At 40.0% G+C, this 23,315-nt stretch overlaps 1 protein-coding gene across 4 annotated transcripts; it reads right to left on the bottom strand.

The window, feature by feature from the left end:
* Positions 1-307: 307 nt before the first annotated feature.
* tbk1 (TANK-binding kinase 1) lies at positions 308-22,332 on the bottom strand. Of its 4 annotated transcripts, none has more exons than XM_044186562.1 (21): positions 22,198-22,332; positions 20,545-20,651; positions 19,059-19,229; positions 15,616-15,745; positions 14,486-14,667; positions 11,091-11,251; positions 10,900-11,010; positions 9,931-10,110; positions 9,346-9,542; positions 8,805-8,863; positions 7,947-8,038; positions 7,570-7,671; positions 7,393-7,471; positions 6,312-6,433; positions 6,143-6,219; positions 5,748-5,787; positions 4,862-4,963; positions 4,635-4,731; positions 3,891-3,994; positions 2,591-2,662; positions 308-1,435 (listed from the first exon to the last, which is right to left on the bottom strand). In XM_044186562.1, exons 2-21 carry the CDS (start codon positions 20,629-20,631, stop codon positions 1,396-1,398), a joined length of 2,205 nt encoding a protein of 734 aa, XP_044042497.1. In that variant the 5' UTR covers positions 20,632-20,651; positions 22,198-22,332; the 3' UTR covers positions 308-1,395. The 4 variants fall into 4 exon arrangements, with proteins under 4 accessions (XP_044042497.1, XP_044042498.1, XP_044042495.1 ...); XM_044186563.1 differs by having other exon boundaries at positions 19,089-19,229; XM_044186560.1 differs by lacking the exon at positions 22,198-22,332 and adding an exon at positions 20,742-22,170.
* Between the last annotated feature and the right edge of the window lie 983 nt (positions 22,333-23,315).

Here is a 23,315-nt window from a genome sequence, read left to right as displayed (position 1 = left end):
CGGAAGGTAAGGAGCTTTGTTTGAACCTCATATGGAAACTAATTTCTGCCAAGAAAATAAAAACAAACAAAACGGAATAATACAAATAAAAGTGAAACAAAACTATAAAATACTAAGTTATAAAATCCTGACTTGTAAAGTCAATATGTTTTATTTAAGTCAAATGGTTAATATTTTATAATATTTAGCTCTCAAATCAAAATTATGATACCAAGTATTTAGTCATTTTTATTTATTATCTAATAATTTTGACCTAATATCCTTTGAATTATTCAGTGATTACCACATTAAACATGACACATTTAGACATCTTTGATATTTATTTATTTACACATATTTTAAACATTGTCACTGAGCATCTTGAATGCTGATTATTGACAAAACAAAACCTTAACAGAACAGAACATGAACATCTTCTAAAGAGTAAAAGGTGAAGATGAGCTGATGTAAACGGGGAGGAGGTATTTCTGCAAGTTTAAAATGACTGACCAGCAACTTCTTGTCTAGAGAAAAAATGTGAAAAGCTAATAAACGTCTAATGATTACTGATTGGCCTCTCAGAACAATAAACAAACATCATTTTTCAACCTAATCCCTTAATATTTTCACTTTACTATACCATCAATTTACCCATTAGTGGTTAAGGGAAGAGATAATTAAAACCCATCCCTCAATTCTTAATATTTAGGTGAAAAGTCAGGGCTTTTTTATATTATTTGGTCCATTTTGAGAGATTTTAACCCTTTTTAGGTATACATTATGTGGTACCTATAACGTTACTCCTTAGACACCTTTCAATCCATGCAGAAAACCTGTTAAACACCTTAATTTATTACAATTACTATGATACAATCACCCCTTAATATACACCTTTAATCTAAATCAAGGTGTTTGGTCGCCAGAAATCACTTAAAAACACATTAAATTGAAATGTTTGTCAAATCCATTAATGGTGAGTTTAAGGGATTTTGGTTTACATTATAGTAGTTATTAAATTTGTACATATTTTATGTACCGTATATAGCTATTAATTCAACCAAAATCTTAGAGGTATTTAACAAATTTAAATCACATTACTTTAAAATGATAAGAATCCCTTAAACCAATCATTCATGGATTTGTCAAAATCTACAGTACTTAAAACGCTAATTAAGGGTTTTTAAAGTGTCTTTAAATGAAGGTGTCTGCTGTAAATTAAGGGTTGATTAAAGAGCTCACAGCTGAGTTCCTTCACTGATCGTCATGTTAAAGCGTGTGAAGCCGATTCTGCTGCGGCCGGAGTAACAGTGTGTTCGTTAACAGATTATACTGACTGAGAAACCGTTCATACAAAAAGCTCCATCTCACAGTCTCGCATTATTTACAAGATATATTTACAGAAGACAAACTCAGCTCTCAGCCTCTCAGACCTCCGTCCAGCGTCAAAGTCCCGAATCTGAAGGAGAAACATGTTAGTATCTCGTCGGTTTCTGCATAAAGAAGCTGGATATTAGGTCATGTTTAGCCTAGCTTAGCACAAAGACTGGAAGCAGGGGGAACTGTTAGCGTAGCTCTATCAGAAGAGAGTTAAGACAGAATGAACATTATGGAGTTTTTATCAGTTTACCAAGAAAATCACGTCTGAATTTATACTTTAAATTGACAGGTTGAACCCAAATTTAGAGTTATTATTAAATATTTAATGGATTCTCATTTATTAGCAATCCCTGAACTTTTACCGTAATTAAAACATTAGGTCACGAGAACTACTTTTGTTGGACGATATCAGTCATTTTAAGACCGTTTTATGCTACTGATATAATGATAATATCATGCAATAATAATGCAAGTACACCCTTTCAAAAAACAACGAACTCTTGAGCTGCCTGAGCCGCGCCCGAAGCAAAACGTGTCTCAGGTGTTTGTGTCCAAGTCGCATAACGTAGGAAACCCTGCAGTTTATTCTGGCATCACGTTGACGACATTCTTATCCAAATAAACACAACAGGCAATATCGTACGATATACGGACATGAAGTCGATAAAGTCACTATCGTCACAGGTATCAGTTGGATTTTACACCTTAAAAGAGATAAAATGCCTTAATTTCATTAACTTCAGCCTAACAAGAGCATTCATTTTTCAATTAACGTGAAAATCCAGGGATGGCTGTCATGCTGCTTAGTAAACTTTAAATCGTGACGAAAAACAATTAAACACCTTAATTTACCCCTTAAACAGCATGACAGCCATCCATTAACTTATGTATTAATTAATACCTTAAACAGGCCTACGTTTTACAGTTAGACTGAAAATTCAAGAATGGCTTTTTGGTCAGTTTTAAGGGTTTTTACCCCCTAAAATCCCCTTAATTCATTAAACCCATTAATATACTGGAATCTATTATATATTAATTACCAATTTTTGGTTCAACTCCTCATTTTCCAGGTAACAAATAACTTAAAAAAACAAGGTCAATATAAAGTGCCCTTGATGGTAAATAACCCCCATAAAACTTAATATAGTTCAGATGGAGCCAGGCTAACAGTTTCCCCCTGTTTCTAGTCTTTGTGCTAAGCTACGCTAAGCATGTATGCATTGTGCCGTCTGACCTCTCCAAGAAGTGGTTGTTCTCTGCCAGCTCTTTGACGACTCCCTCCATCTCCTCCTTCAGCTTCTTCATCCTGAAAATCAACATGGAGTCACTCAGTAACACATTACACGTCATCACGTCGTGCGGTCTGATTGGTTGACTTTGCAATGAGGTCACCAGAGAAATTATATAAATACAAGCTGTATTAGAATCTGATGTTTTGTTATAAATTAAACAGTTTATAAAGTTCAGCTGAAACGATTAATCGATTAGTCGACTGACAGGAAATGAATCAGCAGCAGTTTTGATGTTTGAAGTCGTTTCTCCTGTAAATCCCTTCCTGGCTGCAGCTGCTCAGATGTGCAGATCTGCTGCTTTTCCTCTGAACGACTGTAATAACTGTGATGTTTGTTAATAACGTCGAAGCTTGGACTGTCGGTCGGACACGACGACCCAGAGCCCAAAGCGGCGCCTTCAGCGTGTCGTCGTGTCCGACCGACAGTCCAAAGCTCGCCGTTTCTCACCGTTTTCACCAGTTTTCCAAACCGATCGACGGATCGACGGAGAAAAGAATCGGCAGATGGATCCAGAATGAAAAGCATCATCAGCTGCAGTCCGATACAAACCGGTTCAACATGAGCTCCAGCTCCACCAGCTGCAGCAGCAACATCCTGCTTTACATTAATGCACGAGGAATAATAACCTGATGATAGAATATATAACAGCACAGCAGCCACAGGGACGCTGCACTGCTTTAATGCTTTAAGGGCTTTTTCCTGATCACACTCTCACACTTTCACTGCAGCAGAGGGTTTCACAGAGTGTGTGTCGGTGCTTTTACTGCAGTAACGGGTCTGAGTACTTCCTGCACCGCTGGATAAACTAGGGCTGCACCTAACGATTATTCTAAAGATAATTTTTTTTTATTACTTGATTAATATAACAATTAATTTACCCAAAATAAATATCATATGTCTCATTAATATATTAGCCTGTTTCTAGCAGGTTATCTCTACTCACAAACGACTTTAACCTTGTGAACTAATTATCATGTGCAATATTTAGTTGTTTTTTTTTTTCTTCCTATTTATTATTCATTACTGCTGCACCACTGCTTATTACTTATATTATTACATTGTATTATTATACTGTATTATCTGACCTGTATTATAGTGTATCATATCGTTTGCTAGTACTTTCTCCTGTGTGCGCTGACGTAAAGGCGAGCTGCTGTAACAAAGAGTTTCCCTTCAGGGATCAATAAAGTATTTCTGATTCTGATTAATTATTTGATGATGAAGAGTAAATAAAGGTCTCACCCGAGCGTCATCTCCACCAGCGTGTTCTGACTCAGGTAGGCGGACTGAGGCTTCATCCCGCTGGACACCAGAGGAAGAACCTTCTGAGGCAGCTGTTCCTGCAGCTGGACACACACAGTGAGGAGTTATTTATGTGCCGCGTACTACTTCGCCCACCGAACGAAACCCGCTAAAATACCAATTTATCAGAGACACGCGGAGGCTGCAGCACCTCCTACAGGTCCGTCCCAGAACTGCACCTGAGACTGAGTCACAACTAACGGCGTGAAATGTTCCCAATAATCCGGCTAATCATTGTAGACCCTGAGTAAAGTGGTTTAATTCTTCACACAGAGAGACTCCGACCTAAGACTCAATGACAAACTTAACAAGTCCTTAAAACTAATTCTCTACTCGCAGAATGTAGTTTTACGAACTGCACGTCTGTTTACTTCCTGTCAGCTCTGCACATATTAATAGTGTTTACTGTTGGTTTTTGTGTCTAAGATAACAACGTTAGCCTGATTTTCACAGCTTAGCTAACGTCGCTAACGGTAAATACTGTTAACAATATGTACAAAGCTAACTGAAGAGTGACGTTACTGCAGAGCTGACAGGAAACAGACACGAGTCGCGCTACGCTGTGTAGTAGAGGATTGATTGGTTTCAGCCTGATTGGTTTTGTAACATTCAACTATTGGCTAGATGTTTTGTTTACTTTATATTTCCTTAATAACAACAGACTGACGGTCGCTGGTGAACTACCTTGATGGCTCTCTCCATCAGCATGGTCACGTCCTTCTCGATGCTGATCAGCTGACCGGACAGGCCGAGCAGCTGCTTCCTCACGTGATGAACCTTCCTGAAAACACAAAAGGTGACGACGCGTCAACACAACGCGCCCAAGCTGTTGCTAAGCAACAGAGAGACCAGGCCCACTTCCCGTCTGTGTACGTAGGTGAGCAGTGAAACGGAGAGGATTTGTACTTCACCTCATCCACTCTTCACTCTTGGAGATGAACAGACGATATTTCATGGCGCACTCCTCTGTGAACAGAGATCTGGCTTTACTGGCGTGAAGGACCAACTTCTGTCTGTCAGAGAAACACACAGGTCAGGTCCAGATATACCGCCCCCTACAGGCAGAGAGCAGTAGCTACCGAAGCAGTAATATATATATAATGACTTAATTTTATGTGTTTTTAGGATGATTATTTTACCCAAAATAAAAAAATCATTGCCACAGAACCCACACAATGCAGATAATCTACCAACATGTGTTCTCTCAGCTTTCTGATCCAGCCTTTAGTTTGATTATTATTTACAGGCCATAGCTTATAGCAATCAAGTGTTTGTGTTCTGTATCTGTCCAAGTACAATCAGTATATATTTGAGTTTAACCACCAAATCATATGAAATTCACAAGTCAAAAAATTAGGTGACAGCAACTGCGATCTGCTAAGCTATTTAGCTTTATGCTAAGCTAGCTACCTTTATCAGGAGTTTAGCCGTTTTTTAGCTGCTGCCTTATTTAATTATGTGGAATAAACAAAATGTCAATTCATCAAAATGGATATTTTTCATTTACAGATAACTAAACTTAGCTTTAGTTTTAGCTAAAGCTAGCCACAGCTATCTCAGAAGCTAGCTTTCACTTGATACTGCCGTCTTTCTGTGGCAGAGCGTGTAGACTGCAGTTATACACAGCCAACGTACAGATTACTATGTTTTGTTGCTGTTTTCACAGAAATTACACATTTCTATGACATAATATTTTTATATAGTAAAACAGACGTCAGATACAGGTTATAACTACATTTTGACCAAATATGTAGGTCAGTATAAATGTCAGTGATATCTGATAAAAACTGAACTTACTTGTCAAATTTATGGATCTGTTCTTCGTTGTACGGCAGACCTAAACACAGGATGTAAAATAAGACTTTATTGATCCTCAGTGAGAGAACTATTTAAAAAGCTAAACACATATTACACAACCTTAGACCAGAGTTTACCAACCAGTGTGACGATGCCTGAAGAGATTAAATTAACATGCTAACATGCTAATCTAACATGGTAATCATTATGCATGCTAATGTTAGCATTTAGCTCAAAGTACAGCTTCACAGAGCTGCTAGCAGAGCTGTAGACTGCTGTGTATGTAACGGACAAATCTTTGAATATTTTAAATCAACATGCTTATAGCTAACCAGTTTTTACAGCTAAATAGCTTCTACCTAGCATTAGGCTAATGTTTGTGTGGGAGAACTCACGTCTCTCTGCTTTGTCCTTCTTGAACTGTTGGTAGATGGCCGTGATGGCGTCCAGCAGCACTTTGATTTTCTCCACACTGCAGAGACGAGCTCACCGTCACACATCTAATATACTGTACCACACAAATCCTACACATTGCTATATGTGAACACACACCGACAGCCTTACTTCCTGTCCTCGGGGTGCGTCCCCACTTGTTGTGTCCAGACGTCGGTCAGCAGGCCTCCTGGGAGGAATTTACCCTTGATGTCTTGTGTTGTTCGTTCAATGGGCTCCAAAGAGCCGGAGATCTGCACACACACACCAGTATGTAATATAAATATCACCTCAGAAATATTGCAAAAATACGATCTATTTTAAATCTTAGTGATGCAGAAACTGTTGTACGTGCTTTTATCTCCTCACGCCTCGATTACTGTAACAGCCTGTTCACTCGTCTTAATCTAAACACTCTGACAGACTGCAGACTGTACAGGACTCAGCTGCTCGGCTGTAAACCAGGACCCAGAGCTGCGACCACATCACACCTGGTTCAGCCTCTTTACATCGGCTCCCTGTTGGTTTCAGGATCGACTTTAAGATCTTGTTGATTACTTTTAAGGCTCTTCATGGCTCCAGACTATATTTTAGACCTTGTAATCCCTTATGAACCTTCACGTAGTCTGAGATCTTCGGGCAGGGGTCTCCTGTCTGTTCCTGAGTCCAGGATGGAAACTAAGGGGGACAGAGCTTTGGCCATCAGGGCCCCGAGGCTCTGGATCAACCTGCCCGAAGACATCAGGCTGTCTGAGTCAGAGTCTTCGTTTAAGTCTCGTCTCAAAACACATTTTTACCTGAAAGCAGATCCTGATTTTACCTGAACTGTTTATTTTATTGCTTTTCTGTATTTCATGTGTTATTTTATTTTTCTTGTTGTGAAGCACTTTGTACTTTGTTTTGATAAGTGCTCTATAAATAAAGTTTTATTTATTATTTATTTATAAGTACACCCGGAAACACCATACCAAGCGCCTATAGACCACTTAGTGCCCCCTGGGAATAACTGACAACACCTCAGCAACCAAACTACAACTAGTAACCTTAGTAACCACCTAGCAACACCATAGCAGTCAACATAAACATCTTAGCAACCACCTTAAGCACCGTGGTAACCACACAGCAACCACGTACTAACTATACTTAAATACATGAATGAAGTTCCCGACCATAAACAACTAAACCCGTAAAATCAAATACAGCGAGCACTCACTCTGAGAACCTTCTTGTGCATGTCCGAGATCTCGTCGTATTCTGACGACAGCATGTTGGCCCGCATCAGCACCTCGAACCTGCACAACGGGAGGTCAGGTGGTTATCTGACACGTGTGACGCCGGCTGTTGATAACCTGCAGTTAAATTACTTTGTTACTGTGTGCGAGTCACTCACAGCTGTTCGGTCTTCTCCAGGATCTGCGTGCAGTAGTTACACAGATGGAAAACCTCTGACTTCTTGTGCAGAATCTCACTGTAGTCCTCCTTCATCAGCTCACTGGATCAATAAAGACATTTAGAATAAGAGATTGTTTTCACCGTCAGCACACACGAATATATACTATATAATATGTCACTTGTTTACACCAAGTTTTCCTAAATATTCGGATCCACCTCGTGTATGTAAATGAGGACGGCAGCAAACAGGAAGTGAGCTAAATCTAAACCACTCTGCTCACTGGGTGGACTAAAGTCAAAACAGATGTTTTTTATATTCGACAAACTGTGTCACCTCACGCACAAACACACACAGAGTCTGAGATGTGGACTTACATTGAACCCCGAACTCCTTTCCGCACCAGTTCCTGATAAACCAGCAGAGACTCTGAAGTTTTCCACAAATGTCCGACGTCACCTGCAAAAGTCTGAACAGCAGCCGTGAGTAAGTTACCTGAAGAACACACGTCAGCGAGTCTGTACCCAGTTTAACCCGAGTTAAACTAACTGAAGCCTCGGTCCCGTCGCTATGGTTACCTGCAGTTTACAGCGGAGGCTAAACTGTTGACCTGAACTATGTTTGAGGCGTTAACAGCCAATCAGAGAGCAGGATTCTCAGTGGTAGATCAGATATTTGACAACGCCACACTGCAGCTCGATTCGTTGAAACACAGATCTGTTTCTGTGATAATCGACTGTCACTGAAGGGGACAGCATCCAGTGTTTTACAAGAGAAAAAATACATTATTTTGTAAAGTATCTGGTGACTCTTTCTATTTTTCTTGGGAGTCTTTGAAGGGCCCGACCCCCAGGTGGGGAACCGGTGCTACGGTCGTTTTATTTAGGATATCACTCCTAAACTGAGAGTCGGGGTTTAAATCTTCTCTAATTGTTGTCAGCTATTCGTGGACGAACACTGAGGGTCTGAAATGTTAAAATCGGCCTTTATACATTATTAAAACACATTTTACTCACATTGTGTTGTGAAGTTTCACTGATCTGTTTACTTGTTGTTTCCTTTGGCTTCTTATTCTATATTCTATCATTTTCAACAAACTGTTTTCTGTCTGTAGGAAAGGTCCAGTCCTAGTGGGCTGGTCTAAAATCTGTGCTCTTACTCTTTAAATGTGGAGGAATCTGAGACTCGACGCTCCTTCTTTTCTTTTCTTTACATGATTTAGTTAAAATCGGTACCTTTGCGTAGCTGGCGTCCAGGTCCAGATCGTAGCGAGGCTGAACTTTAGGAGGACTGGCTGTGAAGACAAACACACACACACAGTTAAACTGTTGAGCTGTCTACTACTTTCAGAACATTATATTATATTATATTATATTATATATATATAGGATTTTCTGAGACCTGCAGACACACGACTTCCTCAGAATAAAGCTAAACAATGCGACAGCGTGACAAGTCTGCAAATTTAAGACCCTTTAATTCATCTTGGAATTCAAGTTAATACCAACTTAAAATCCAAAACACAAACAAAGCTGTTAAATGAGCCTTTTTCTAATTAAACATTCTGAATGTATCGGTGGTCAGTTAACCAGGAAAATGATTTGCGTTTGATAATGTAACGCACGCTCATGGTTCTGTTTCTGCAGAATGAAAAGATACGACCTCTAAAGATCGACTTCAGTCGTTTTAAGACTTTTTAAAGTTAGTTTGAGTTCGTTTGGGACTCTTTAAATCGGCGTGGCGCCGCCCTGCAGGTCACTCTGCAGCACTACGTACGGTCTTCGAAGATGAGTCCCACGGTGGCGACGGACTCGCGGCTGACCAGCATGATGGGGTTGTCTCTGGAGGTTTTGGGGAAGGTCTTGGCCTGGCGGTTGGGGTCCAGGACGAGGCGGCGGCCCTCGTACAGCAGCTCCTGGTTGTGCAGCGGGATACTGGTCCTGCGGGACAACAGCTCCTGGAACAGCGCCGCCCTGTGGACACATGTAGACACACAGTGGACAACTTTTACATCCAGGGAGGAGAAACACAAAGAGCCAGTCCAGCCCAGGTTCAGGTCTGACTCAGACCACATGCCTTTGGCCCAGTGCATGCTGGGACGGGCTCCGGCCCCCATATTGCCTCCTGATGGGAGTAAGGTAACGAAATGTAGATAGATGGGATGTATCAAGTTAACTCCAGTGCTTTATGCATTTATTATGTAAAACTATCATTTAACAACAGATGAGAGCAGTCTGTCAAGCTGAACTGAATGAAACCAATCACATGACGTACAAGTCACATAAGTCTACATCCTACAAACCAGGAAACAGAACATTCCCTCTCTGAGCGACAGGACTTTGGCGTGATCTCCTCTCTTACGTGTTGTATTCGTGGATGTAGACGTGGTGCAGCGTGGCCTGCTGCAGACTGAAGACGTAGACGACGGTCCGGTGCAGGATGTCGTTGGTCTCGGCGAAGAACTGGTCGAAGCCCCAACACTTCTCCTGATCGGCCTCCAGGATGTTGGCGAGCACCGGAGTCAGGAGGCTCTGAAGACCCCTGAAACATCAGACCACAGGATGCTACAGGCAGCTTCGTGGCTATAATTACCATATAACAGTCGTATAATATCCATATCTGGTAACATTTTCCGATGGAGAATTAGAGCGGTAGAGATCGATGTTAATGTTGATTTTCTTTTCTTCCTATTTCTTTCATTTTAATTAATTAATTAATTATGTAAATCAATTATTTTTCTTGCATCTCTACATTTGTACATGAATATACCGTATCATCTTCTTTAATGTATTATGTTGTTATTATTACGTATAAACATGACATTTTTTATGCTAACGTTTCATGCTAACCTTAAATGCACAAACAATTTTTTGTTTGCTTTATTTTTACATTATCTCAAATTTTTGTTTCAAATAATTCTCGCTTTGTCCTCTCACTCTAGAAACAAAGTGTATAATTTTTTAAATACTTCGTTTACCACGTTAACACTTCAATAACACTTTTTTATGCTACTGTTACAATTGTTATGCTAACGTAAAAGTTTTTATGCTAACGTAAATGTTTTTATGCTAATGTTAAATGTTTTATTTTCACCTTATTTCAAAGTTTTGTTTAAAATAAGTCTCGCTTTGTCCTCTCACTCTAATAATCGTACGGTTTGAAGAAGCCCTGAGGTAAGAAGTACTCCTGGTTGGGGATCACTGCGTTAGACAACACAAACACTTGTTTGAAGGTTTAAATGTAAAACACACTGAGCTGCAGCGCAGGAAGTCTCTTCAGCAGAACATGACGAGATCCCAAACGCTAACACGTACGACAGCGTTGTCTTACTTGGACAGACTGCAGGACACCGGCATCTCCGTGCTCCACTCGATCTTCCCGTTCTCGCTCTTCTGATGACCGGAGATCGTCCCAGAGGGCTTCTCCGTGATGATTTTGTACCTGAGACGAACAAACAGCTCAGTCAGTTGAATGTTAGTTTCATTTTTCTCTTTAGAGACGAGCTAACATCTCGCTCTTACATGACTTCTTTGTTCCTGCGTGGTCCTTCAAACGGTCTGAACGGGAGGCTGCCGGTGGCGGCGTGGTAGAACGTGACTCCGATGCTCCACAGATCCACCGTGGCGCCATATTTCTTCTGGTGGTCTTTTCTCAGCACGGCTCGCTCGTACATGTCAGGGTGCTGCACAGGAAACACACGAAGAAGAGTTCAACAGGTCACCAGGGATTTAAAGACGTCACTTTGGACTCCTGGGAAACTGATGGACAGTTTTCACTGTTTTAGGACATTTTATAGACTAAAAGACAAAAAATAATCAACAGACAGATATGGAATGAATATGTTTTGTTGCAGTCCTGTTAATGAGTGAAGCTTTGCCTGTTTACACTGTAGTCATCGGGGGGCGTGGCATAAATCTAGTGTGAACAGCAGTGTGCTCACACATGCTAACGTCGATAATGTCCAGAATGAGGGAAGTTTAACTTGTGCAGCAGGAATTTCATGACCTTTTTTTATTAAGTCCTTTTTTAATGCTAACATATTTCTTTATGCTAACTCTTTTTTATGCTAACCATACTTTAATGCCGTTACTTTAATGTGAACATAACTTATGTTATGCTAACCTTATTTTTTTAATGCTAACATATTTCTTTATGCTAACTACTTTTTTATGCTAACTTTGCTTTTTTATGCTAACATTTTTTTTAATGCTGTTACTTTAATGTGAACATAACTTATGTTAACTTTACTTTTTTAAGCTACCCTTACTTTTTAAGTGTTAACATGTTTATTTATGCTAACATAGTTCTTTATGCTAACCTTATTTTTTAAATGTTAACACGTTTATTTATGCTAACATTGCTTTTTTAATGCTAACATATTTCTTTATGCTAATCTTATTTTTTTAATGCTAACATGTTTATTTATGCTAACATTGCTTTTTTAATGCTAACATATTTCTTTATGCTAATCTTATTTTTTTAATGCTAACATGTTTATTTATGCTAACATTGCTTTTTTATGCTAACCTTATTTTTTAAATGTTAACACGTTTATTTATGCTAACATTGCTTTTTTAATGCTAACATATTTCTTTATGCTAATCTTATTTTTTTAATGCTAACATGTTTATTTATGCTAACATTGCTTTTTTATGCTAACCTTATTTTTTAAATGTTAACGCGTTTATTTATGCTAACATTGCTTTTTAATGCTAACATATTTCTTTATGCTAATCTTATTTTTTAATGCTAACATGTTTATTTATGCTAACATTGCTTTTTTATGCTAACCTTATTTTTTAAATGTTAACATGTTTATTTATGCTAACATTGCTTTTTAATGCTAACATATTTCTTTATGCTAATCTTATTTTTTTAATGCTAACATGTTTATTTATGCTAACATTGCTTTTTTATGCTAACCTTATTTTTAAATGTTAACATGTTTATTTATGCTAACATTGCTTTTTTAATGCTAACATATTTCTTTATGCTAATCTTATTTTTTTAATGCTAACATGTTTATTTATGCTAACATTGCTTTTTATGCTAACCTTATTTTTTAAATGTTAACACGTTTATTTATGCTAACATTGCTTTTTTAATGCTAACATATTTCTTTATGCTAATCTTATTTTTTTAATGCTAACATGTTTATTTATGCTAACATTGCTTTTTTATGCTAACCTTATTTTTTAAATGTTAACACGTTTATTTATGCTAACATTGCTTTTTTAATGCTAACATATTTCTTTATGCTAATCTTATTTTTTTAATGCTAACATGTTTATTTATGCTAACATTGCTTTTTTATGCTAACCTTATTTTTTAAATGTTAACATGTTTATTTATGCTAACATTGCTTTTTTAATGCTAACATATTTCTTTATGCTAATCTTATTTTTTTAATGCTAACATGTTTATTTATGCTAACATTGCTTTTTTATGCTAACCTTATTTTTTAAATGTTAACATGTTTATTTATGCTAACATTGCTTTTTTAATGCTAACATATTTCTTTATGCTAACACTGCTTTTTTAATGCTAACATGTTTATTTATGCTATCATTGCTTTTTAAATGTTAACATAACCTTTTCACTCCACCTTCGAGTGTGGACGTTCAGAACAACTATACGCACTAGTTTCTGACGTGGTCGGACAACACGTCGTTCTTTTCCAGCTTAAACCGTCCTGTAGGCGACCACTGCCCACTTTACAAGCCAAGACATTCCTTAACTCTGAGGAGCAAATCTCTACTTTCAACAAACTGGTTACTAAGAAATGAATGAGGACTTTACACCCGAACTTAGTGATGAATCTCTGAATACGTCTTGCTGGTGATTCTAACAGTCAACACACAGCAAGATATCTAATCTGACATGTTGATACGGAGCGGTTTCAACATGAAGGATGATAACTGACACTACTGACACCAGGCATTTCTTTATCACCTGAGGGGTGCATGAGATTAATGGGTTAGCGAGGTATGTTGAGAGTTTTCAGTTTCACGAAGGTGGCTCTCTTTTAACCTGGCGAGATGTTAGAAGTCATGTTCAGAGTTTCGGATTTAAATCGGCTGTAGAAAAGCGCCGCCCTTTCACTGAATCTTTTCCCGACGACATTCTCTGAGTGATACAGACTCTCAGCTGAGGGAAAACGTTATACATGAAACCTGTTGAGGTGTACGTTAACGCCACCGAACGAAGCCGTGCAGTTACAGTAGCGCTGTAGTAGTAGTAACTGTATGAGTCACGTAGCTACAGGAACGCGATCGCTCCATTTTGTGCGGAAGAAAAGTCAAATGACGCTCAAACGCCCCCTTTTATGGGAACGCTGAGAAGATAACCGCCATCGTGATACCCGTTATCTCTGACGCAAAGACAGCCCGGCTATGTCGAATATGCTTCGCAGTACACTCCTCAGGTGTTTCACGTGTTTCTCTCACCAGGTGTTTCTCTCACCAGGTGTTTCTCTCACCAGGTGTTTCACGTGTTTCTCTCACCAGGTGTTTCACGTGTTTCTCTCACCAGGTGTTCCTCTCACCAGGTGTTTCACGTGTTTCTCTCACCAGGTGTTCCTCTCACCAGGTGTTTCACGTGTTTCTCTCACCAGGTGTTCCTCTCACCAGGTGTTTCACGTGTTTCTCTCACCAGGTGTTCCTCTCACCAGGTGTTTCTCTCACCAGGTGTTTCACGTGTTTCTCTCACCAGGTGTTTCACGTGTTTCTCTCACCAGGTGTTCCTCTCACCAGGTGTTCCTCTCACCAGGTGTTCCTCTCACCAGGTGTTCCTCTCACCAGGTGTTCCTCTCACCAGGTGTTTCTCTCACCAGGTGTTTCACGTGTTTCTCTCACCAGGTGTTTAGTGTTTCTCTCACCAGGTGTTTAGTGTTTCTCTCACCAGGTGTTTTTCTCACCAGGTATTCCTCGGTGCCGTACAGAGACACAAACTGCTCGTCGTCCTCCAGCTCTCTGGCTGCTCCGAAGTCTGTCAGTTTGTAGACGGAGTGTCCGTCCTCTCCGATCACACGCATGATGTTTCCTGGTTTGATGTCCCGGTGAACAATGCCGTACTCTCTCAGGTGGTTCATACCTGCCACTGAAGATACAACAGCCAATCAGAGCACACCTCAGAGTTATCAAAGCACTACAGGCCTGGAATTAAGTCGTTTTTAGGGCACGGCCACTTTGGCCTTCGATAAACACAAATTTATTGGGGCGCCGCGGCCAAAACCAAAGTGATAATTACACTGTTTGAAGACAAACAACACAATCAACAAACTACTGAGTTTATTAAAACTGTTCACTGAATGTTTGTTTGACTTTTCCACAAAATGCTGTCTGATTGACTTTTTAAAATGTGAATTGTTATATTTTGATGATAAAATAAAGTCGATAAAAAGGCTGAGTGTGATACACCCATTCAACTATTAGCATTTGAGTCCGAGATAAGGAGCATTCACAAAAATGACTCAACTCGCTGCCGGCCTCCGTTGGTCAGCTGCGTGGGAACGAGATGCGAACCGTTCCTAAAATACGTGCTGGTTGGTGGATCAGATACACGCCGAACTAAACGCCGACTCATAACGCTGTTAATTCACCGCCTATCGTGTGTGTGAGGCGGCATTTGTGCAGTTAGTAACTACCCGGTTTGCTGCTTCCTGTTTGGTGCTGGAGAGATATGTGTGCAGACGGTAAGAGAAATGTTTTAAGAGTTTATTTCTATGATTTCGACACAGATTTGTTGTTCACAGTGTAACGTCAGCATAATGTCACACGTAGTTTTAAACGAGGAAATCCGCAACTTTCTTTTACGGGCACAACGGCCAGTTCAAAACAGGGCACACTGGCCGTGTGGGTAGTTAATTTTCGGGGCAATACGGCCACACTCGCACTGGCCGTTAGGGCGTGGTAAGCATTTCAAACGTCAAAGTAGAAGTGACGGTAATTAATTAGTGAAAACAGAACTTGTCAGAGTTAGTGGACTGATTAGGATTAAAATACGGGAACATAAAGTCAGTTTTCAGGTGGTCAAACTGTTCCTCACCAACATCATGCAGAACTATGAGGAACTCGTCCTCAGGAAGTCCGTAAGCGTTGGACGACTCCTCTAAAACTGTGTAGAGACTTCCACAGGGACAGTACTCCATCACCAGGACCTTGTGACGGGTGTTGGACTGAGAGGAAGAGGAGGGTACAAACACGTTAACAGTCTGCAAGACATCTTAAAAAACATTTTGTCAACTAAAACTATGACGTCAACCTTTTTTCCACGACAAACACAAGACTAAAACTAAATAAAGAGTAACCACTGTTTTACATTTCTCATCAGCAAATAAAATGCAAAAGACGGACGAATGGACAAATTATTACTAATTACTGTTTTAATTCAAAGTCTTATTCAACGGCCTGCATGTATCTGTGGAATCGAAATATGTCTTGATCAGAAGTCGGTTTATCTGTTTGACCTGCTGCCGTTAATAAGAAGCTTCTAACATTCAGTAACGTGTCTGTCGGGAAAGTTATCTGATGATTTATGAGCCAAATTCATCTACAATCCAGAGAGTCACACAGTTACTGACCTCTTCCTCCACATTATTACAGTCACTGACCTCTTCCTCCACATTATCACACAGTAACTGACCTCTTCCTCCACATTATCACAGTTACTGACCTCTTCCTCCACATTATCACACAGTCACTGACCTCTTCCTCCACATTATCACAGTTACTGACCTCTTCCTCCACATTATCACACAGTTACTGAGCTCTTCCTCCACATTATCACAGTTACTGACCTCTTCCTCCACATTATCACAGTTACTGACCTCTTCCTCCACATTATCACACAGTTACTGACCTCTTCCTCCACATTATCACAGTTACTGACCTCTTCCTCCACATTATCACAGTTACTGACCTCTTCCTCCACATTATCACAGTTACTGATCTCTTCCTCCACATTATCACACAATTACTGACCTCTTCCTCCACATTATCACAGTTACTGATCTCTTCCTCCACATTATCACACAATTACTGACCTCCACATTATCACACAGTTACTGACCTCTTCCTCCACATTATCACAGTTACTGACCTCTTCCTCCACATTATCACACAGTTACTGACCTCTTCCTCCACATTATCACAGTTACTGACCTCTTCCTCCACATTATCACAGTTACTGACCTCTTCCTCCACATTATCACACAGTTACTGAGCTCTTCCTCCACATTATCACAGTTACTGACCTCTTCCTCCACATTATCACAGTTACTGACCTCTTCCTCCACATTATCACAGTTACTGATCTCTTCCTCCACATTATCACAGTTACTGATCTCTTCCTACACATTATCACACAGTTACTGACCTCTTCCTCCACATTATCACACAGTTACTGACCTCTTCCTCCACATTATCACACAGTTACTGACCTCTTCCTCCACATTATCACAGTTACTGACCTCTTCCTCCACATTATCACAGTTACTGACCTCTTCCTCCACATTATCACAGTTACTGACCTCTTCCTCCACATTATCACAGTTACTGATCTCTTCCTCCACATTATCACACAGTTACTGACCTCTTCCTCCACATTATCACACAGTTACTGACCTCTTCCTCCACATTATCACACAGTTACTGACCTCTTCCTCCACATTATCACACAGTTACTGACCTCTTCCTCCACATTATCACACAGTTACTGACCTCTTCCTCCACATTATCACACAGTTACTGACCTCTTCCTCCACATTATCACACAGTTACTGACCTCTTCCTCCACATTATCACAGTTACTGACCTCTTCCTCCACATTATCACAGTTACTGAGCTCTTCCTCCACATTATCACACAGTTACTGACCTCTTCCTTCACATTATCACAGTTACTGACCTCTTCCTCCACATTATCACAGTTACTGACCTCTTCCTCCACATTATCACAGTTACTGACCTCTTCCTCCACATTATCACAGTTACTGATCTCTTCCTCCACATTATCACAGTTACTGATCTCTTCCTACACATTATCACACAGTTACTGACCTCTTCCTCCACATTATCACACAGTTACTGACCTCTTCCTCCACATTATCACACAGTTACTGACCTCTTCCTCCACATTATCACAGTTACTGACCTCTTCCTCCACATTATCACAGTTACTGACCTCTTCCTCCACATTATCACAGTTACTGATCTCTTCCTCCACATTATCACACAGTTACTGACCTCTTCCTCCACATTATCACACAGTTACTGACCTCTTCCTCCACATTATCACACAGTTACTGACCTCTTCCTCCACATTATCACACAGTTACTGACCTCTTCCTCCACATTATCACACAGTTACTGACCTCTTCCTCCACATTATCACACAGTTACTGACCTCTTCCTCCACATTATCACACAGTTACTGACCTCTTCCTACACATTATCACAGTTACTGACCTCTTCCTCCACATTATCACACAGTTACTGACCTCTTCCTCCACATTATCACACAGTTACTGACCTCTTCCTCCACATTATCACAGTCACTGACCTCTTCCTCCACATTATCACACAGTCACTGACCTCTTCCTCCACATTATCACACAGTCACTGAACTCTTCCTCCACATTATCACAGTTACTGACCTCTTCCTCCACATTATCACAGTTACTGACCTCTTCCTCCACATTATCACACAGTTACTGACCTCTTCCTCCACATTATCACAGTTACTGACCTCTTCCTCCACATTATCACAGTTACTGACCTCTTCCTCCACATTATCACACAGTTACTGATCTCTTCCTCCACATTATCACAGTTACTGACCTCTTCCTCCACATTATCACAGTTACTGACCTCTTCCTCCACATTATCACACAGTCACTGACCTCTTCCTCCACATTATCACACAGTTACTGACCTCTTCCTCCACATTATCACAGTTACTGATCTCTTCCTCCACATTATCACAGTTACTGACCTCTTCCTCCACATTATCACAGTTACTGACCTCTTCCTCCACATTATCACAGTCACTGATCTCTTCCTCCACATTATCACACAGTTACTGACCTCTTCCTCCACATTATCACACAGTCACTGACCTCTTCCTCCACATTATCACAGTTACTGACCTCTTCCTCCACATTATCACAGTTACTGATCTCTTCCTCCACATTATCACACAGTTACTGACCTCTTCCTCCACATTATCACACAGTCACTGACCTCTTCCTCCACATTATCACACAGTTACTGACCTCTTCCTCCACATTATCACACAGTTACTGACCTCTTCCTCCACATTATCACACAGTTACTGACCTCTTCCTACACATTATCACAGTTACTGACCTCTTCCTCCACATTATCACACAGTCACTGACCTCTTCCTCCACATTATCACAGTTACTGACCTCTTCCTCCACATTATCACAGTTACTGATCTCTTCCTCCACATTATCACACAGTTACTGACCTCTTCCTCCACATTATCACAGTCACTGACCTCTTCCTCCACAGCGAACAGTTTTACGATGTTTTTGTGGTTGAGTTTCTTCAGAACCTCGAACTCTCTCATCTGGACGTCCAGCGGCCTCAAAAAGCTGAGGTTGTTAAACACCTTGACTGCGTACAGGTCTCCCGTTTTCTACAGTTAAATACAAAAACATGTAGTTAGACACATATTATACTTTAAATGGCAGAATTCCATGTTTTTCCAACTCTTCTGAGGAGCTTGATTGGAAGTTTTTGGTCCATCACGAATGATCCTCACTGTGTATCAAAAAATACAAAAATGATCTAAACCTGAATCTAGACAACAGAAATTTATACATGAATCATTTTTCGCAGGTTTCTTGACATTTTGTGTAAATCCCAAACTTCCAGAGGATCTGGAAACTAATAAAATAAATGTTTATACTTTTACAGACGTACCACGCCCGTGTAAAAACCCTTTTCTGATTAAACTTTAACTCGACCTGACAGACTTGAGGCGTCGACATTAAATGAGACCATATTGAAACAGAAGATCAGGTTCAGACGGATCCGCAGACTTTAAAGATTCAGGTCTAAAGTTTTGGGAAATTCCCCCTCGGTGCAGTTTACAAGCTGAAGGCTCTTCTGGATCGACTATAAAACACAAACTGCGACGTGTGATCTGCCAGAGGAGAAACTCTGCTGATCTGAGCTGGAAATCTTTGAAATGAAATCTGAGTTTTCAGTTGGAAAAGGAGAAACACGGTTCTTCCTACACGGGAATCTTTTTCCCTCTTTATGTAAACAGAATCTGTGATTTCCACTCAGCTGCCTCTGCTTCCTCCTGCCTGCGACCTCTGAGCGAGGAACCACAGGTGTATCCTGAGGAAGCTTTTACTGGACGGCAGCAGCCCTACTATCTGTTTACTGATTGGTCAGCTGAACTGATGGGAGTGTAAAAGGAAATATATTAATTATAATTATATATATATATATATAATTATATTGCATGATAGCAATACAGAACCAACACCTGCTCTAACGTTATGCAGGTTTATTCATAAAATAGAAATGATCAGATGTGTGTTTAATCTGAACGATGAATGAATCAAAAACATTTTTAAAACTTTGCTCATTTTTCTTATTCTTATTTCCAAGTTCATGTGGAATCATTCAGGACTGCGTCTAAGAGTCAACAGCCAAGCTGCCCGTAAAGATGCAGGTACGATGCGATCAAACCTCACGCCAAGAGTCAGGAAACTGATATAAACCACGATGTCGTGCAGAGAAACCGTCTGGAAAATCGATTGATAAAATAACCTGATAGGAATGTTTGTTTTTGGCTTCTCCGGTGAAATAAATACCTGAAGCTACTTCATCACCTCGATGTGACAGCCTGTAAATCCAAACTTTCCATAAAACAGAGCTGCTCAGTGATTGGCTGTGACCTGTCCCGCAGCAGCTCAGGTGAGTCTGCAGTCACTTACCTTGTGTCTGCCGCGGTAAACGTTGGCCGTCGCTCCCTGACCCAGCAGGTCTGAGATCAGCCACAGGTAGTTGGTGGTACTCTGCATCCTGACGGCTGCAAGTGATCCTGCAAACACAGAAACAGCTGAACAATAACAGCAGCTGATCGACGGAATCAATAAGCCGGCAGCGCTGGGAATCAAACCTCCGTACTCACTCGGTGCTACAGACACACCTGTCAGATTCCTCATCTTGTTAACTGATTTAAAAGCATTTTATTCCATTTTATTTATATTTTTCAGGTAGATTTCTTTATTAAGCGCTGAAGCGTCGAGCAGTTTGGAATATTTTATTACCAGAATCCGTAAAAAACAACAACATTTTAATGACCAAAACGAACTTCTTGAAAAAAAAAAAAAAAGCTGTTGTTGGCACAAATATTAAAAACGTTCAACTGGTAACCAGTGTCCTGACAGCAGCACGTCATGTTTTCATTATCAGTTAATCTGTCAATCATTTCCACAAATAACGGATTAATCAATTGTCCTACAGAACGGCCGTCTCAGTTTCTCTGAGCCCGAGGCTTCGTCTTCACGTCTCATTCTGTCCGACCAACAGTCTGAAACCCAAACGTGTTCAGTTTACTGTGACAGAGAGGAGCAGGAAATCCTCACGACGGACAAACTGCAACCAGGCATTTTTGGGCAGTTTTTGTTTGGAAAATTATTCAAAGATTTGCTGAAAATCAAAATAGTTGCTAATTAATTTTCTGACGATTAGAAATCAGAACCAGAGATACTTTATTGATCCCCGAGGGGAAAGGGGAACTAATTTCAGCCCCAAAACTGAGCAAACTGTGTATATCTTTTCTATATGACATCTGCTTTAGCAGCTTTGCTTTTATAGTAAAGTTTATTTATACATATTTCTACTCTATCCTGTTAATTATGTTACATATTCACTTATATAATTGTTTGCTTTATCTTCTTATTGTATACTATTTTAATACATTATTTTTTTGTTTTGTTGACTTATGTGTCAAACAACAGCAATAATCCACAGGTAAATAAATAAATAAAATAAAAATAAAGTTTATGTTTCGCTTCCTGCTCGTCTCATCACGTCACTACGTATTCGCGAGTCACGACGTCACGGCCCGTCGGTGGGAAATTCCCGTTTCAGGCCTCAAACAACAAAAAGCTGCAGATTTAATTCACAGTGATGCAGCAGATTATAATGAAGCTGACTGAATGCGGCTGAACCTGCTCCTCCTGCTGAACAGCCTGCCGTCTCTTCACGCCGAAACATCTCCACATAAACACCCCCGAGGCTTCAACAGCCAGCCAGCTAACTTTAGCTCACGAGTTTACAGCGGAGCGAGCGGTTAAAACACCTCCCGTTAGGCTGCTGTCGGTAAACGTGTCGGTTTCTGTCTGAGCTGGCGTCTGTGTTACATTTTCACTTTCTGCAGACATGGACGCTGCCGCAGAAATCGGAACTGAACCCGATAATTTAAACGCGCGTCGTGCTGACAAGCTAACCGCTTAAACTGTGACAGAGCCACCGGGTCCGTGAGCTAACACGTCGAGCTACAAAACGGTAACGGCGAACAGAGTATCTATGCGGTTTTCTCGTTTAAAATGAACCGTGTTTATTTTTGTTTATTTCCTCACCCTTCTTTCTGCGGCCGAGTCGTCTTCTTCCGCTGTCCCTTGGTCATGTGGCAGGAGCAGTCCAATCAGCGCACAGACTGACGCAAAGGAGGCGTGTTTACGATTACCGTAATACTCGAAATAGCAGCGGCAGATAAAAAGTGCGCGCCCCTCTTAGCTGCTGATGTGAGTAAAGAAATAACTCTCAACGCAGTGATTTTGTCCGGGTTGCTCTTTTCGCTCCTCCTATTTGCATTCACATCATTTTTTGGTGGAATAACAGTTTGTACTACCGTGGCAGAAACAGCTAAACTAGCCAAATTGTGCTCCCTCCTGGCTGTGGCCGGTTATTACGGTAGCTGCAAAGGACCACAAAATAAAACAGGAAATCAAAACTTTCCCTCTGAAGCGGAACTTCTGTAACAACAACTCAGCTCTACAAACACGAAGGGAGACATTTCACAGCTACTCCGAAGTTTTCAGACTTTGAAAATAAGTTAAAACTTTTATCTAAATCTTAAAATAAAGCTAAAATGTAAAAATGCCTCAAGATAATGTGAACAGATTAGAAGAAGTCATGTTTCATTAATCTGTTTTATTTTATTCATTTATGGGTCACTTCCGCTGGTTTATTTCCTGTGTGTTGTGTTTTTTTTCGTCAGATTATAAATAAATAAATAAATGAACATGAAAAATATATATTTTTTTAAAAACAAAATTTAATTGTTTTGATTATGATAATGAGGAGTGACAGAATCCTTACAAATGAAAAATAAGCGTGAAGTATAACATTAAATACGCAGACGAGTAACGAGTTTTAGTTTGTGATGCACTTTCCTCACAGTCTACGTTTTGGGAACCTAAATTCAGACTCAAAACTGCAAACTGATTTCAGATTTAGCATTTCAAATTAATTCGTATTAAGGCACTAGACAGCGATTTAATATATAATACAGGTATATAAGCTTTATTTAATCAGGCAATCTAACTGAGAAGAGCTTTTGCTCGTAAAGCTGTGATTTAGTGAAGTTTAGATTAAGGATGAAAGATTTAGATTTTCAAATTTCCATTTTATTTCAGGTTCAAATTTCCTGGACAGACCGTTAAGATATTCTCTCTAATGACGCCATCTTTGTAAA

This window comes from Siniperca chuatsi, linkage group LG23 (genome assembly GCF_020085105.1).
Source record: "Siniperca chuatsi isolate FFG_IHB_CAS linkage group LG23, ASM2008510v1, whole genome shotgun sequence".
In the NCBI taxonomy this organism is placed as follows: Eukaryota; Metazoa; Chordata; class Actinopteri; order Centrarchiformes; family Sinipercidae; genus Siniperca; species Siniperca chuatsi.
This window is presented reverse-complemented; position numbering and strand designations above follow the sequence as displayed.